At 37.2% G+C, this 18,613-nt stretch overlaps 1 protein-coding gene across 2 annotated transcripts in view; it reads left to right on the forward strand.

Moving 5' to 3' along the window:
• Kif16b (kinesin family member 16B) overlaps positions 1 to 18,613 on the forward strand; it is a 300,714-nt gene that overhangs the window by 60,848 nt on the left and 221,253 nt on the right. For both annotated transcript variants that reach the window (XM_027921573.3, XM_071608712.1), the window contains exon 12: positions 1,848 to 1,907. In XM_027921573.3, the coding sequence (XP_027777374.1) occupies positions 1,848 to 1,907 (60 nt within the window). The remainder of the gene's footprint in view (positions 1 to 1,847; positions 1,908 to 18,613) is intronic.

The following is an 18,613-nucleotide window of genomic DNA, read 5'->3' on the forward strand; positions in this document are numbered from 1 at the left end:
GTCGAGTTTTTTGCTGACCTTTTTTAATTGTTTGCCATCTGCTTGGCTATAAATCTCATCACCTGATCACATTGTTAGTGGTGATATCACACATTTGCATTTTTTATTAATGTTTTAAGTGACTATTTGATTTAAATATAATGAAAAGATAATTCCAAGCCATCTTTTAAAACTTTTTTTTTTTTAAGGCTAGAATTACTTGATTGAATTTGGAAAGGATTGATTGGTTTGCTTTTCTGCAGTGAGAATATATCTGTTGGTGAAATGCAGAATCATTTGTTTTGAATGCTTTGTGTTCTCAGGTTAATTGCCAGTGAGAAACTCTGGTTAGTATAAATTAGTAAACTCAACGTATCAGGCTATTCCTTTTCTGTAGGAAGAGGATACCAAGAATATTCCTCTCTGAAAGTTTTTTTTTTTTTTTTTTTCCAAAACAAAATACCCTAAAATCTTCATGGTTTTTATTACTGTTGTGAATCTGGGGTTGGTATCAGTGAAGGATCAGACAAATCAACATTGCCTTTTCATAGCTTTAGGGATGAGCAAAAAGTGAAACTAGAAAGATTCTTCCACTTCTGTTTCTTTTGTTTTTCACCAAGAAGACGGTAGAGTTTGTCACCAATAACTAGTAAAAGAAGAAACATTATTTAAAAAAATGTAACCCCCACAGTCTTACTTGAGGTAAACTGAGGAGTAAAATGAATGGCCTCTGAATGATTGAGTGTAGGTGGGTGAGGTTTGGTTTTCTTCTTGGATAAACCATCACTCTTGATCCTCCAGTTCTTGTTAGCACCATATTTTCTTTCCTTAAGTTTGCTGACAGGAATGCCCTTTCCAAGTAGTACTTCATGTCTGCTTACACCCTCACTTGTTTTAGCAGTGAGAGTGAAGGCAGATGTATTTTATGGGTCCATGTGTCCTGGTTAAGTGGGGTGGCTCACTGGAGGGAAGACCAGGAGGTTTATGTAGTGAGGTGTCTGCCTCTGGGAGAAAGGAGGGGAGGCAGGAGTGACACTGGCACAGAAAGGAAGAGGTCCTAAGAGGATGACTCCCCTTTCCGAAGGCTCTCTTTTATCCTAGGTCTATTCCTATTCACAGAACACATTTTTTATTCATTTTTTTTTCCTCCTCCACTCAATTCAGGTATCACTTTTTCCTTCCTAATGAATTAATCATTAGGATCATCTGAAATTTTTTCTGGAACTAGTAGGAAATGTCCACTAATTTTGAAAAACAATTTCTCCATGATCAACAATGGGAATGTTTTCTTCCCAAAGATATAGCAGAGTGGAAAGAAGCTGCTTTTTATCAAAAGATCTTTTCTTTCACTAATAGAGTCAATTAAAGTACCACCTTTTTTTTTATAAGATAGAATGAGATTTTTAAACCCCATTAATTAGCTACAAAAGCACATTATCTCCTAAAAGAAAATGCAACATCCAAGGTGATTTAATCACTACATCTAATTAGAAAGAAAAGTAAATCACTATTTCTTAGGACCCAAAGTATAGTCAGGAAAAATTAACCCATTTAATGGGACATTGTCATCCTTGAACTTGTGATTTTGGTTAATAATCCACAGAAACAGCTTTAGTTAATGTGCCAGGAAAGACTGTTGTAAAATTCTAGGCAACTTGATTGACAATTTCTGTCAGTTTTTTCCTTTGCCAAAATGTAGGTTGTAGGATGAGATCAGCTTGTTTGACTTATATTTGGTGATATAGCTTTTGTAGAAATTGCTAGCTCATTTAAAAAATAATACTTTATCTTTGCATAAGTTCTAAGAATTTGGAAGCTTTCTATAAGAAAATCTTATTAATTATTAAAAATAACCACTTTCTTTTTAGGTTCAAGAATTGACCAAGGAATGGACCAATAAGTGGAATGAAACCCAAAATATTTTGAAAGTAAGGACTATAAAAAGGTGTTTTAGTCTTACTGTGTTGGCTTAAGTATGTAAACCTTTTTTTTTTACCCCCCTTTTCATACCTGGCAGTTTTGTGTTTTGCTTAGGGTAAAGTCAGTGGAGCCAATTAGTGACTATGTTTGACTGGTTGATTTTGAAGAATTGGGAAAGTAAGTAGTTTATTAGACATTAAAGCTGTATGTTTTAACATGCACAGATTATGTTGATATTTAAGATATTTACTTTTACTTGACTCTTTTTATTCTTTAGGGGCATTCACATTGTTTTTCTGCTTTTGCCAAAGTCAATATATTAAATTAAAAATATACTTTCCTTGACAACATTGTAGAGTATGTTTGCGTGTGTCATGACTAAATTTCAGAAATTTCTAAACTAGTAATGTCTTATCAAAATGTTTTTCATGTGTCTCAAGGACTAGACTGTGTGATGGTATGCATTTCTGGCAGGACTTACTGTGAAAATTCTTAGAGGCCTCCATTTTTCATGGTTGGTGCTTCAAAATACTAGTTTCTTTATGTTTTTGTATTTTTGCCGGCTTGGGTATAAAATCTCTGACACGTATTGAGGGCCAGTAACACCAGGTTTGAAGTTCAGGTTAAAATTTTGTGCACTGATGGCATCTGCCTGACTTTAGCACAAGGGAAGGCAGTTCAGAGGCTATTGAATCTGAGTTTTTTGTTCATTTGTTTCTTTGTTTTGAGGTCTGTTGAAGTAGGACTATCTCAAGAGTTAAACCTTTATCTAATGTTGACAAGTCTAGATAGATGAGGCTTAACTGACTGTCTGGGCAGAACCCTAACTTGGATCCCCATCACCTCAAAATGGCGCATCCAATCACTGGTTCATGGAGGCAGACTTTTGACAGTCTGGATTAGAAATTAAGTTCTGTCTGTATCTAACAACTGTCTCAAAGAGCAGAGCCAGCATTATACTTCATAAAGATCTTGGGAATCGGGGATAATAAGAGTGTTTTTCATGAGGTCAGAGGTTGTGTCCAAATTTCAAATGGTAGCAGGTTGTGATGATCCTGGTAATTTTCTTATCAGTTTCAGGAAGCACTGTACCAAGTAAGAATTTTCACATTCAAATTTCCTTCTTTCTCCTTATTATGATAAGAATGTTGTACTATTTTGTACAGAAGATGTATACTGTACTTCTGCAACATTTCCTTTTTCAGATTATATGTATGTATTTATATATATATGTGTATATATATATATATATATATATATATATATATATATATATATATATATATATATATATATATATACACATACATATATATATATGTACATGGCCCTGGACATCAACCCTGGGCTTTTGGGCCTTGCCTGTGTTAGGAAAGTCCTCTGATTTACTGATTTACACCTTAGCCCAGGTTTGTTGAGAGATTTTAGTGCATGAAACCAAACAAAGACTTCACTCACATTTCAGAATAGATATGTATGGAATAAACACTTTTAAAGAGGTACAATATTTTTTTGATGTTACATCTACTCTTAAGAGATTGTGTTGTAGCTCCTGAAGCCCCAGTTCTTTGAACTTTCATTGTATAATGTATTTTTCCCCAGAAAATTTGCCAAGGAGGGAGGAATAATATCTCCATTTAAGGAAGAAAGAAATTATCACTAGTCAGCTATTTGAAAAGTCACTGTTGTATGCAGTGCCCAGTAACACCAGAAGCACTGTAGCAATAAATTGAAAGATATAAGCTTGATCTGCTGCTGCTGCTTCAGTGTCTCCTTTGACACTATAGGGTTTTCTTTCTTTTTTCTGTGTGTGTGTGTGTGTGTTGCTAGAGCTCAAACCCAGGGCCTTGCACAAGCTAGGCAAGTGCTCTACCACTGAACTACATTCCCATTTACTGTAGTAATATACTGGGTTTTATAATGGCCCTGCAAAATTTTATTTTGAAAGTCACAATGGTGAAACCTCTGAACTTTTTCTTAGGCTTTTTTTTTTTTTTTTCCTTATAAGGTGATTCTGGGCCAGAAGCTAAATCTTCCTTTAATTCCAACCCAATTTTTCCTAAATCTAATTATATTTATTTTTAAAAAGATTTTTTCAGATGAGAAGGAAAAATATGATACATGTTAGGTGTGAAAGGTTAGGAGGAAGGCAAATGCTATTTCTTGATTTTTTCCTTCTCTCGACCTTGCAAGCCTGTTTTAGATTTCTCTGCTGGTATTTGTGCTTTAAATCTATAGTCGTTTCTGCTCACCTTTGGTACTTTAAGGGTTGTCTTCATCTCTTATTGGAAGACTGTACATGCAGGCTGGAGTGAAGAAGAGGAGAATTTGAATGTTTTCATTGAAAACTTTCTTTGGAATTGATTGCAATTCCATGGGTATATATCTGTTTGGCTTGTGTAATCCTCTCCTGTATTTCTGCTGTGTTTCATCATAATACAGAGTACTGCATGAAATTCATCTCAAATCAGTGGCAATGATCTTTATTGTATATTTACATTGCCTGTTTTTATAAGTCTTGAGATTTAACATGTATCATTTGCAGTAGCTTTAGAAACATAGGGATCTTCCCTCCCCCCATGTAGGGGGAGGAGTCTAAGCTCAGTGTGTTGGGTGAAGACACCCTTAAATCTGAATTACTCTTGAAAGTCCCTTAAATTTGCCTGGACATCACTGTATCCTTAGCACTTAGGTGCTCAAGTCAGGAGTATTTTTGTTCCCTTCTTTCTACATCCAATCTGTGGTTTCTCTTGTTCTAGATAAGTAAAATCCAAAATATTGTTGCATGAGGGTGGAGGGACAGTGACAGACCTCTAGGTGCATGTGTGCTCTGACAAAAGGTGCTGACTGTTTTAGCAGAGCAACATGATGATAGAAGCTGGAACCTGAGCTTTGATCTATGGAACTCAGAACATGGATCTTAGGCTATTTCCTTTCTGATTCACTGAGCTGTATCATTCATCTATAAATGTCATATACCTTGGTTCCCAGCTTGGAAATCATGGTGGATGGCAACCTCTTTGTTATATCCAAGTTAGCAGGGTAAGAGATGATAAAATCTTCAGCATTATTTTGAAAGTAGTTGACAGCAGAACATGTATTTTACTTAAAGAGGCAGGTCCTAGGCCAATAGGTAATGAGGGAGAGTTCTCTTACTGTGCTCGACATCTCCTCCCTTTCTGTCCCTGTAATCCACCTTCCTCATTTTCATTAATCTTCATTTTCTGAAGTTCATGTTCCCTTGTTGGATCTTAAAGGCAGGTGTCTCCTGTTCAGTTTCATCTGAGCAGTCCTGTCATGGTTCTCTCTTCATCTCAACCTGCTGGGTGACATGCTGGTTGCTGAGTGCAGTAGGGAATTGGATTTCTTGGAGTCCCTTAGCTTTTGCTGGTGTTGCTTTGTCACTAGGGATACTTTTGCCTTTCTGTGCTTCTGTCAGAATCTACCTCGAGGCCCATTGATCACCCCTTCTCTCCTCTCCCTTGCTTCTCAGGATAAATATTGCTTTCTTCTGTACTTTTATGGCATCTGCTTTTATATCTGGCATAGTGCTCATCATCATTTGAGTTAGGCAGTATTGGTTTCTCCCTCTTGCTGCCAACACGTCCATAACAGAAAAGAAGAGCAGGAGCTGGCCCTGGACTGCATCTCTTCATCATTCTCTGAGCCAACTTCTATGGCTCTGCTTCAAACTTAGCAGGCACACATTGGAAATTTACAGGATTAAACAGTAGCAGTAAACAAAAAGTAAATTGTATTAATCTGCTCAGACTGCCATAACAAAATACCATAGACTGTATGGCTTAAACATCAGAAATTCATTTGCTCACTGATCTGGAGGCTAGAAGTCCAAGATCAAGACGTTGGCATGGTTGGTTTCTCCTGAGGCGGCTTCTCCTTGGCCTGCAGATGGCTACCTCCTCATGTCCTCACGTGACCTGCTCTGTGTGTCTGCATCCCAGTCTCCTTCTGTGTATCCTAATCACCTCTTATAATGGCTACAGTCACTCTGGATTAGGGCTCACCCTAATGGCCTCATTTCAACTTAATCATCTTAGTCAATTAATTTTAACTTATTATAGGTCCAGTCTTTAAATACAGTTACATTGTGAGGTACTAGGGTTTAGAGCTTCACCATGTATTTTGGGCTGAAACAATTCAGCCCTAACAACAACCTTGAACTCTACAGATCTGGTGACCTTGTGGGTAACACACCATGAAGTATTGTGTGGGGAGCATTTCTACCCTAGTGATGCTTCTGTATACACCATCCCATTTTTCTCATTTATATTTGAAAATTTCATATATGACTGCATATTTTTATTCTTGAGAGAATTATGGTTAAATTCCTTTTGATAATAGCACTGTCCTTCACGTAGATCAGTTAGATCCTTGTCTGTTCCAAGTGTGGCTTCTGGATCAGCATCCTTAGCACCACCTTGGAGCTGTTTAGAAATGCAAACTCTGGGTCCCCACTCCAAACTTCCTGGGGCAGAATCTGCATTTCAGAAAGGTCTCCAGGTGATGCATCTGTTACTTCAGGTTTGAGTGCTAACTCAGATGTCCCTGGGAAAGGTAGAACCATTCTTCCCCTTCTTTTGCTCTGCCCTGTGCTGTGGGGGCTGACTCTTATGGGCTGCCCTTTCTTAGGGTCCTATGAATCTCCCTTTGGGAGATTGGAGAAAACAACCAGATCCCTCCCCTCTGGCCTCGTACACAATCTTCAGTGGCAGGTGCCTGTCTTCTCCATGGCTCTAGTTCCTGCCAGCAAGGAGTGATTGTGGCACTTACAGTTCTGCCTGGTGACTTAGACCTGATCTCCAGAAACATTTTCTTTCTTTGCCCCTCATCTGATGGTGGTACTGACTCTCTGTTGTGTGTGTGTGTGTGTGTGTGTGTGTGTGTGTGTGGCCTCCTTGTCCCAGAATGCTTTCCAGCTCTTTCTTTAGCTGAGCATCTAGTTCCCTGTTTTGAAGTCCCTTAGGTTTAAATACTGAATGGTTTCAATTTCGTGGGACCTTGTCTGATGCCTGTGGTGCTCCACATCTGCTCTCTCGACTGTGCTGCTGGCCCTCTGGTGTGTTCACATGCTCTTCTTCTCTTTTTGTGTCAGTCTTTCTGGTCTTCTCAGCATGCTGTCCCAGAGTGACTTCCCTCATGGTTAAATTTGTCTTCCACTGTGGTGACTCTCTTGGGACATGGAAGTTAATGTTGTGATAAATCCAACTTCTACAAGCCTTGGCTTCCAGGGCCTTTGCTTTGGTTCTCGTTTGGCATAGTCATGATGTTCTTCTGATTGCTTACTGTAGGAAGTGATGTATGAAGAGACTGCTAAGCACCCCTCCCACATACCTTTCAGCTTGACTTTTTACAAATCTTGATGTTTTATTGCTGATGAATTTTTTAAATGATCCTTTAAAAGGAAGAATTCCAAAATTCTTTCTCTATTCCCACTATCTCTTATTCTACTGCCACATTTATGCCTCTTTCTGGTTTATCTGCTTTGTACACATTTCATTTTCTCTGTTCCAGCGTTTTATAGATGGTTAAAGAAAAATGCCCAAGGTGTGTTATCTGACTTCCAAAGAACTCCTTGAGCTCTGTGCTTCAAAATAAATCACAGACGGTTAGGACTGTAGCATAAAGCTGGCAGCCACCTGACAGATGGTGTGGCTGAAGGGAAAATGGCCCCTATGAGTGTCTGTCCAGAGCAGAGCTGCATTGTAGTGCTTGTGGCCCCATGAGTGCTCTCATTTTGAATCCCTCCAGCTTTGGTTGTTCTTCTCACTTTAATAAACAGGGTCTCTTTTCTTGCTAAAAACATAGCCTTGGATTGCTCCAGCATCTGTCTGGTCTTTTTGTGTGTTTTTATTGCCCTGCACAGGGCTTTTGACTGTATCAGGGAGGGATGACACACAGAAACCATAAGCCATAGACATCCAAGGAGAAGGTTTCCTTGGAAAGTGAGCTACTTGAATGAGTGTAAGTTGAATTGAAGCTGTTTCCTTCAGATTTTAATTATATGCAATTATTACATATCTTACACACAGTAAACAACTAGTGTGTGTTGAACTGAATTTGGAGGACAGAGCATCTGTGAACTCACATCATGATGGGATCCTAATGCAAATGATTTAGATTTAAATTACTCTGGCATCTTGGTATTCCTTCTCTGGAAAAATAGAAAGGCAGAGTACTACAAGTCTACGGCAGGGATGGATAACACATTGATGGAAGAGAACCTTTTACTCTTTCAGAATGTTTTAACTAACAAGAACTATAATAAAATGAAATTGGAATCCTTTCCTGGCTTAAGATTTTCTGAGTTTAAATTTCATGGAGAGGCATGCTATCAACCAACTTATTTCTGTTTTATGATAGAATCAATCAGCTGAACTTTTTGTCTGTGGAAGATTATGGCAAACTATAAAAAGATTTTTTTTCCTTGGCTGTCTGCAGTTTTCCATTTTGTGGAGAGGACGTGTATTGGGGAACGTAATGGATTTGGAAGCAGTACTAATAACTGGGGCTGTTGCTCAGCAGGCTCATGATGGGTTAGGTTTGTAGAACAAGTTTCCTATTGTCCTCAGGATTCCTGCTGCCCTAGGCTTTGAATCTTCTGGTTCTGGAAAATCTACAAACAAAGCCTGGGGAAGACAACATTGTGTGTGTGTGTATATGTGTGTGTGTGTGTGTGTGTGTGTGTGTGTGTGATATCTCCCTTTTAAATACTGTTAATCTTGAGCTCTCTTTGGTTTAAGAATTGAATCTGGAGATAGTTCTCTGGTAAGAATTTATTAATGATTATCGGTTTCCCCCCATTTTGGATCTAGGATGAGGCAGCTCTTTCTGCCATGGGTTATAAGTTTTGTCATCAATAACTGTTCGTGCATTTGTTGATTGAAAATTTTGACCTCAGGCAGTCACATGTATTGCTTATATATGGTTTTTGCCATTTCAAAAATGCAAAGTACAACTATGTGTGACATAATGACAGGTACACGTTCTGAGAACTACGTGGTTAAGTCCTTTCAACATTGTGCTAGCATCATAGCACAAACTATGATGGAACATCAATGCAGGATAATGCGGCCACTTTCATGTGTTCAGTCCGTCATTGGCGAAAGCACTGTTAGGCCTCACAGGATTGTGTGGTTCATTCGTCTACATGAAGACAGTGCTTTAACTTTGCAAGCTTTCAGTCACACAAGAGATTGGTTGCAGTGGGAATTATGTTAGTCAGTGTTCTTTCTCCTTTGGTTTTCATTCATTCTAGTTCAACACCTGCTTATTAGTGCAGGCCATGTGTAAGTTGTGCCTTTAGGAACTCATTAACTTCCTATTGCTGAATTTCTGTAAACTTTTCTCCATCCCTTCTTTCCTTCCTTACTTCCCCTCCTTCCTTGAGCACATGTTTATCAGGAACATCTTACTTATTATACATTGTTCTAGTTACTGAGTATACCTGATGAGCAAAGTAAAAAGTCCCTGTCTTTGTGGAGATTACATTCTAATGCTAAAAGACATTTCCCCACTATTGTTTTTTTTTTTTTAAACTCTCATAGTCTTCTGTTGTCTTGTTTCTTCTCTCATCTTCTAATTTTTAATAGAACAGGCCTAAAATAATTTATTAAATAAAACAATGTAGTTCAGCTACCATATTCTTTGGAGTTTGAGACCTCAGAGTTTATCAAATCAGTAAGTCTTATTTTCAGTTCCAGTTTTTTTTTTTTTAAATTTTGGTTTATGTAAAAAGATAATTTAGGCTAAACAGATATTAAGTACAAATGTGTATACCTGTGCATGCACACATGCATATATATACACACACACACACACACACCACTCTGAAAAGTCCCTTTACCGTACTAAGCATTTTATAGATTTATAGCCACTAGCATATAAACTCCATGAAGACACAAGTTTTGTTTTATTCATTGCTCACTCAGAAAATCTGAACACTGGTGGTTGATTGGTTATAAAGTCCCTGTATAGTACTAGAGAAGTTTTTGGGGAATGGGTTCATATATGTAATGTGAATGACAGGCATTCCTGGAGAGTGGCGGGGAGGCCATGTTTGCCCCTTCATGTTGTGTTATAGCTGTCCCATGCTTGTTATTTTCTCCATTAGATTGTAAACTCCTTGGGATCAGGACCTATGTTTTGCTTATATTTTTATGTCTCATAAATTCTACTGTCTTGTATAATGATACTTCTTAAATAAAAAGTGTTCAGTGAATAATTGTTGAAGTCAGTAGTGTCCTCCTATTTCTGAGAAGTTTAAGGACAAGTTTGAAGACTTGCTGCCTAACAAATGGCCCTAAAGCCTAATGGCTTTAAACAGGCTGTTGTTATTTTTTATGACATTGTGGTCTAGGCTTGCTCAGCAGCTTTCTGATGCCCTCCTTCTTTCCCTGGAGTTGGATGGTTCCAGATGGCTTCACTCACATGGCTGGTGGTTGGCTCATTGTCGACTGGGGATGATTTGGCCTTGTGTTTCTCATCCACAGGTTTGACATGGTGGTCTCAGGGTCCTAAGAACTGCAAGAGAGGATAAGTCTGTCTAAGCACTTTTTAAGTTCTTACTCCATTTCATTTGCTAATATCTCATTGCCTAAAGCTAGTCCTATGACTAAAACCAGAGTAAGGTGGGAGGGGATTCTTGCCATTTTTGCAAAAGAAATCTCCCATAAGCATCTTTTCCCCCCCTCTATTCTCCTTATCTCTTGACCGTTTCATCCATACCAGAGGTTTTCAACTATATGTGTTGAGTGTGTGCTCCTGTCATCTACAGATGAGAGTATTAAAAGGAGGGAGGATTTGTGGAGGGGATGTAATACACATGACTTGAGAGAGGGTTATTTGATACCAGTTGTCTCCTTGCTTTAATCTGCAGACTAGTGTGGATGACCTTGTATCTCTCTCAACAAAAGTCATTGACAATACCCCCCTGCTCTCCTCTGCAAGGCGCTTTATCTTTTTTTAGTGCCTTCACACATACTATCTCATTGGCTCTTTCTTGATCTTAAGGCAAGAAAAAAAAAGGATGTTACTGCACTTTCTATAGTATGCAGCTGTTAATTTGTCAACCTCTCATTAAAGTTCAACTCTGGCTGTTAATTTCTACCAAACTGTATGTTCTCCCTTTTCTAAAGTTCTGTTCTTGCAACTGTTTTTTTAAGATGAAAGGCAATGTAATAAACAAAGTTCATTGTTTTCTGCAACTGGGACTTGATAATTAACAGGGGAGATGGCTGTCAGCACTATAGCACTTGGTAGGGTCAGAGGCCATGCCGAGCTACTTATAGAACCAGTTCTGATGTTGTTAATAATGGCAGGCCTACCATATTTTCCATGGCAGTTCTTACCTTGCAGGAATTGCTCATAAATAAAGGTATTCCAAGTGTATGCTGGTTCTTCCTTTTGAATAACATTTCTGGAGCAAAAGGCTCAGAAATAAGTCAAATTCACCCTGTTAAATGTTGGTACTCTGCAATAAATTATTCTGAATACATAAGGGATTTTTCTTTTGATCTTTCACAGTGAGGCATGTGTGCTGAAGGGCTCTTACTGCATATTTATTGTCACAGTCAGGGAGGAAAAGATTACCTGGTCATGGAAGTGTGCTTTATGTACACCTGTACTCACTGGGTGCTAAATTATAGGAACTTGGTTTTGCTGACAAAGAAGCTTAAAAAGCAGCCATTTCATGGTACAGATAGGTTTATTGTTAATGTCACCCAGGTGCACATTTAACTCACCTTGGATTATTTCTAAGAGTATGAGTTTGTAGAAGAGTGGGTGGTAGTGGAGTATCAGTGAGCTTGGGAGTAAGAAGGTTCTCAGCCTTCCTATGCTAGTGATTTTTGCTTGTGTATTATTCTGGATTCATCATTTATAATTTTTTAACCTTGGTTACATCAACCTTTTAGTTTCTCAGACTCTTACTGGAAGGTGCAGACTGTAATTGTATCTATTACATAAGAAAAGAAAGGAGTACATGCAAAGTATTGAGAAAAATGTTAGTACTTAGTATTGGGAACATTGTAGTAATATCATCCATTTTTGATATCTGTCTTCCCAGTTGGGCAGAAAAAAATATGTATATGAAACCTTGTTTAGGTACACGACCCATTCACTATAGCTGGTGTGTACTGGGTTGGACAGAGTGTGTGGATCTTGTTGAAACTGTCATATTTTCCACAGTAGATACTAAATCTGGTAATGAACTATAGTGTAAAATACATTCAAGGCAAACAAGAGATGCAAATTAAAATATGTTTGAATGCTACCTTTTTGACATAGGAATCCTATGTTCAGCTGGAAAATTGTTTGAAAGGGTCAATTTAATATCTGTGCTGTGGTATGAACATTCCTTGAGAAACCTGCTTCTTCTGGTGTTATAATTGAAAGATGTCACACAAAGAATTCCATGTATTTAAACACATTTCTTTTTTATCCTTTGGATTAATTATGTGATTTAAAATGAGCTCTGAATATGGGTGTGTTCTTTTCGACAGCCTTTCATATATAGTTTTGAATTTGGCTTACTTTCCAGGTGACCCCTTTAGGTTGATGTTTCCTATTCCAGCCTACCTAGCAACAGTTACTATGAGCAGCAAGTTGGCACTGCCCTGCATTCATATCACAACAGCAGGTTTTAAGAGATTACTTTTCCTAAGCATCCTGGTTGATTTTGCCTTTGCATTATTTAAGGATGGCAGCATTTTCCCTTAACTCCAAGCAACAGAGCTCTAAGTCTCTTTGCAAAAGTGATGGTTTTAAGAAGTATGTATCTGTAAGACAGTATAATTAGCAAGTAGCCATCTGCTGAGAAAAGAAATATGGACCTAGGTTGCTTGTGGATATTTATTACCAGAATATTCTGATACTTGCAAAAGGGAGATAGCTATAAATCTCTATCATTTTCTCTAGTACTTTATGGTGTCAGCTTTGCCAGCTAAAAGCAACCTTCCTGAGCAAGTTGTCTATGTCATATAGATGGTGGGAGTTAGTTTCAAGTGGCTTTGATATCTCCTTGAAAGAAACTGAACAACACACATATCACTGAAGATGGTTGTTTTCTTCTACAGTCTATATTAATGAATTATATTTAAGCCTTCCTTGCTCCTGTCATTAAAGTAAAAATTATACTAGTATTACCAGCAGACTGACATCCAGCTACATACAGCATTTGCTATTGTGCTTCTTTAAGTTGCTAAGTCCAGATTCTCATCCCAAACAACTGATAAATTGGTTATTTGCCATGTAATAAGAAGTTGATTTTTCTTGTAGAAGTAGTTTCCACTTCGAATCACTTAGAGCTCTTTAAAAAAAAAAACAAAACAAAAACAAAAACAGTTGTTTCACTTTCACTGCTGATTTTTGGAAACTCTTTTTAAACAATTGCACTGCGTCTCACAAGAGTTGGGGGAACAAGCTCTAAAGTATGTGGAAGATCATCTTTAAAGCACCTGTCTTGTGTTTATTGCATAGGCCCAGGCTCTTAGAATAAAATGCCTACATAACTTCTTGCACTGTCCCACTCCCCTAAGTTGTATACTGATGCAATCATTTGGAGCCATCCAGTGATGCCATTGGAAATGAAATTTCAGCTGAATCAATTCACTTTTTAAAAATATAGTGATTTGTTTATAGGAACTTAAAAAAAACAACTATTTTTTTAATACCAGGGATTGAATCCAGGTGTACTTAACCACTTAGCCACATCCCTATGCCTTTTTATATTTAATTTTGAGATAGGGTCTTGCTAAGTTGTTTAGGGCCTCACTTAATTGCTGATGCTGTCTTTGAACTAACAATCCTTCTGCCTCAGCCTCCTGTCTTGCTGGGATAGAGGCATACGCCACCATGCCCAGCTGAGTTTGCTTTTTTATTGAGGTTTAAAATACACAAAATGTGCAAATATGATGTGTGCAGCTCATGAGTTTTTGCATGTGTTTACATGGGAACAAGGCAAGATACCCTAGTAGATCAGGTCTTGGCCCAGCCGAGAGCAAACCACCCATCCACAAGCTACAGACTTCACCTTCATTCTAAGTTGGTGTCTCATTCATATATGTGTATATGTGTGTGTGTCATTTTAATCTAGATCTTACCCAACTGGGTGATGTGATTAACATAAATTCTGATTTTTTTTTTTTTTCAGATTTTTAGAATGGCAGTTTCAGAGGTTTTCTATACTTTCATGGATTTTTTTTTCTTTATAAGTCTTCTTGTTACACAGCTAGATATTTAAATTATGCCCTGTAAAACTGTTATATGTCCTTTTACCACTAGACTCTGAGTTGCAGAGGGTAGAGATGTGTTCTGTTTTAGCTCTCCAAATTGCCTTGCATTCAGAAATTAGTAATAATAATATTAATAGGAGTAATAGCTGATAATAAATCACTGCACTCTTATTACATGTTCGCCATCGTTCCAAGCCAGCAATGTCTAATAGAAGTAGAATACAAGCAATATACACAATTTCAAACTTGGTAAAAGCCATATTAAAAAGGTAAAAGAAATAGCAGACTAATTTTAATAATGTCTTTATTTACCCTAATATATGAAAAAAATTACCAGTTTGATATATATTTAGTACAGAAATTAGTCATGAGGTATTTTACATTTTTTTCCCCTAATAAGTCTTTGTTAACTGGCTTGAATTTTGCATTTACAGCTCTTCTCAATTTAGATGTTAAAGTTGCATTAGATACATTTGATATATATTTTGATTTTATAAAATTTATATCTGAAAAATAATTCCTATGCTAAGTATGTTGCAAATGTATTTAAAAGTTTTTCAGTAGCTTAATTTTCAATTTTAATCCAATAAATTAAAATGCAAACTCCGTTTTCTCACAGCGTTAACTTCATTTTGTGTATTTGGGCACTGTATGTACACAGCACAGTTTTTATTAGTGTATGGATTTCCTTTGTTATTCCATGCAACAGCATTGTGAAGATGGTAGTCTTAGTTTTTTGATTTTACAGACAAGGAACTGAGGCTGAGGAGGTACACAGTAAAGGACGGATGAAGTGAGGTCGGCATTGGAACCTATTTTGAGGTCTCAGATTGTCAGATTGTGACCACATCTTTTCTGTCTGGCTCTTATTGTTTGAGACTGACTTCTCTTTAATTACTCTGTTCCATTTTTTTTGTTTGTTTTGTTTTCATTTTCAAATGCACTGACTTTTGTTTGGTCATTTTTGCTTTTTTATCTTATAAAGGTGGATGGCAAAAAAGTGATCTTAAAAGTGATCCTTTATTTGTAGTGAATTTGGTTGTTTATCAGTATTTAAAAACCAAAATAGAAGATGGCCACTGTGGAAGCCCCATCTGCTGTTTTCTCCATAAATGTCAAGACAAGATTTACTTTCCATGAAATAGTGGCTCAGATCTCCCTTTGTGTTTTGTAATGCTCTTTATTTAATCATGGCTTTCCAGTATGGTTGGGCTTAGTCTTCTTTTGTCTTGGCTTGTTTCTAGCCTATTTCTTAAGCAAAGTATCATGGTTATGTCCCTGGATGTCATTTTGTTTTTCTAATGTTATTAACATTTGTTCTTATGTTAATGCCATCTCTGGACATCTTTGGAACCTTCCTCCCCACCCCCCACCCCCCGAAATGTATCCAGCCAGTTGTGTGTTCTTGTCTACTTTTATAGGTGATTTTCTACTTCATATGAAACTTACTTGCAGTTAATTGTTCTAGTGCCCTTTTCTGCAATGATGGTTTGTATAAAAGAAAGATATGAAATGTGTTCTTGGACAAGAAAAAATGGCCCAGTTCTGCAAAGTGTTATTGAGTGCTGCCAATATTGAGTGCTGCCTGTAGAGAACAGTAAAACAGTGACAGTTTTGCTTTGTGTCATCTGCCATGTGCTATATTCCCAAATGTCTGTACAATTGCTCCCCCCCCCCCCATCTTCTGCAGTCCCCTTCTCCACCCTGTGGATATCACCTGCATTGTGTTGGTGTTTCAGAGTCTTTCTCATTTGAATGAAATGGACAAAAGCTTGCCTTTTCTTGAGTTCTCATACATTCTGAGTGGTAGCACAATTCATTTATTTGAGATATCATGACTCTTTTTTATAATTATTTAAGTCTTATTAACTGAGCTGGTCTGGTTTTACACCTGGATCTATCACTGATTAGTTGTGTGACTTTGCCCAAGTTATGTCCTCTCTTTCTTGGTCTTAGTTTATTCTATTGTAAATGGGGTGGCCTGGTTTAGGTGAGCTCTGAGGATTACTTCTATCTCTGAAAGACTTTGGGTTTCCTAGGGTAGTGTATAGATTTATCTTGTAGGCTCTTATCTTTGTTATAGGGACTCTGCCTCTTTTCTCTGTCTTGAGTGGTCTTCATTGAAGGCTCCTTTTTTGTCCTTTGCCACTGGGCTTTCATTTTAGGCCCACTTTTCTTTTCAAATGTCTGCTTGGAGCCTTTGTTTAGTCTGGACATTTATGTGTTATGTGTGTGATGTATATATATGTGTGTGTGTGTGTTTCATTGTCAAATTACAAGTGTACTGTTGGTGGATTTTCATGAACTAAACACATCCATATATCCAGCAACCAGCAAACATTATTAGCCCCTCAGAGACCCTGCCATGTAACCTGTGTTATCCTCTTCCCTTCAAAGGAGTTGTCTAGCCTGACTTCTAGCTTTGTTTATCTTGCTTTTGACCTTTATACACACAGACCATACAGAATGTATATTTTTGTGGACTGGCTTCATTTGTTCAACATTATGTCTGAGATCCACCCATATCTTTGCATAGTTGTCTAGTATTATATGCTGTGGGTCTATCACAGTTTGTTTATTCATTTTCCTCTTTGTATTTTGGCTGTTCCCTGTTTTTTTTTTTTTTAACTATTTTTTTTTTTTTTTAAATTTAGAAGTTAGTGTTCCTCTGAGCCTTCTGATACATGTCTTTTGGCAAATGTATGCACGTTTCTATTATGTATATGCTTAGATTCTAGATCTTGGAGTGGGTGTATGTTCAGCTTTTTTTTTTTATATTGAAAATAGTTTTCCAGAGTAGTTATATCAGTCACAGTCACACCTCCCATGAGGCCCAGTTGTTCTTCATCCTCACCAACATTTGTGGCTCTTTATCTTTTTTCTTTTAGCCATTTTGGTGAATGTCTAGGGGTATCTCATTGTGGTTCTGTTTTGAATTTCTTGACGGTGTGAATAAAACTTACATTATTTTTAATTATTATGCTTTTCCCAATGACTTCCTTTCAGACCTTGTTATCAGTGAGTTTTCCCAGTGCTTAATGTCCTCAGTTGCTGGGTCACTGAGCACCCCTCTGGCTTTCTTCTGCTTATTTCACTCTGGTTACATATAAAGGTGTCACCTCAGTCATTTTGAAGAGCTGTCACTCACACAGTCACCAGCTTCTCACAAATGCTCAGTGGGACCTTCTGGGGTACCAGTTCAGTGATTTGGAGTCATCCCCAATGTGGTGGGTCTTTGGGTTCATCTTTTCACTTCCTTCCTTTTTTCTTTGCGCATTCTGCTGGTTTTGCTCTTCCCACTTCTCTCATTTTAGATGTAGCCTCTAAGCTACAGTTGTGTCTTTTTGGACATATTTGAAGTTGTTTCTGCAAAAATAAGAGTAATATCCATAATTATAGTAGAAAAACTCCACGTGTATTTTAAATTACTTAGAGCTCTTTCCTCATTTTAGAAAATCTTTTTTGACACACATTTCCTATAACCTAAACAAAGATTTATTCTGTCAGCAAAACTTCACTTACCTAGAATGTTGATGAATATCCTGATTCAGCACTAGAGCTCGCTTACATAGTATGATTTCTCAATATCTTTATTAAAAGGCTTTAGACAGTTCTTACTAGTTCAGAAAGTATAGTTCAGAGTGGATGCAACTTAATATGTCTTGGATCCAGGTCAGGAGTCAGCTTCTAAATGTCTTCAAGACATCTTTGCATATTCCACACTGAGTTCAGACCTGGTTTGTTGCCTGAGTTTTATCTATTTTGCAATATCATCCTGAAAGTGCTGTGATACTGTGTATGATTTAAATAAATGACAGGCAATAATTAAAGCATCTTTTTAATAAAATTTAGAATGTTAGATTAGGGGGCACAAGAAAGAATCTTGACTAATCTTTTCTCCCATTTCCCATATCCCCCAAACTTTTTTTTTTTTTTTAAATGAGAAATGGAAGCCACAAGAACATAAGTAATGTGATCTTGAAGTTTTAGAGGTAGAAATCGGGCTGGGTCCCATTTTCTCACTCCCAATCTAACACTCTAATTATTTAAGAATGGTATCTAAACACCTATATTCTTCAACCCAAAATGGCACATCACTTTGATGAAGAGGATATGGCTAGCCTGCATCTTTTAGAATATATTTTAATATGAAGAATTTGAAGATAAGATATATCTAAATCAGAATCCATTCTATAATGGGCTTCATTTGCATTTAAATTATTCTCCTTGAGAAAATTTGAAAGTTGGTTTTGAATAAATGGCTTGTATTTATGAAATTATTACATCAATCCAGGATGCTTTTTGTTAAATTTAATAGGAAGTTCTTTAATGTCTGCAGAGTCTCCTAACATCTCTGTCTGCTGTTAATAAGTAAAGCTGCAGTTGCATTTAAAATAAATAAAAACATTGAAGAACAAAATGACTTTTTCACCTCAACCAAACAAGTATATTTTCTCAATGGG

The sequence above is a fragment of the Marmota flaviventris genome, chromosome 2 (genome assembly GCF_047511675.1).
Source record: "Marmota flaviventris isolate mMarFla1 chromosome 2, mMarFla1.hap1, whole genome shotgun sequence".
NCBI lineage: Eukaryota > Metazoa > Chordata > Mammalia > Rodentia > Sciuridae > Marmota > Marmota flaviventris.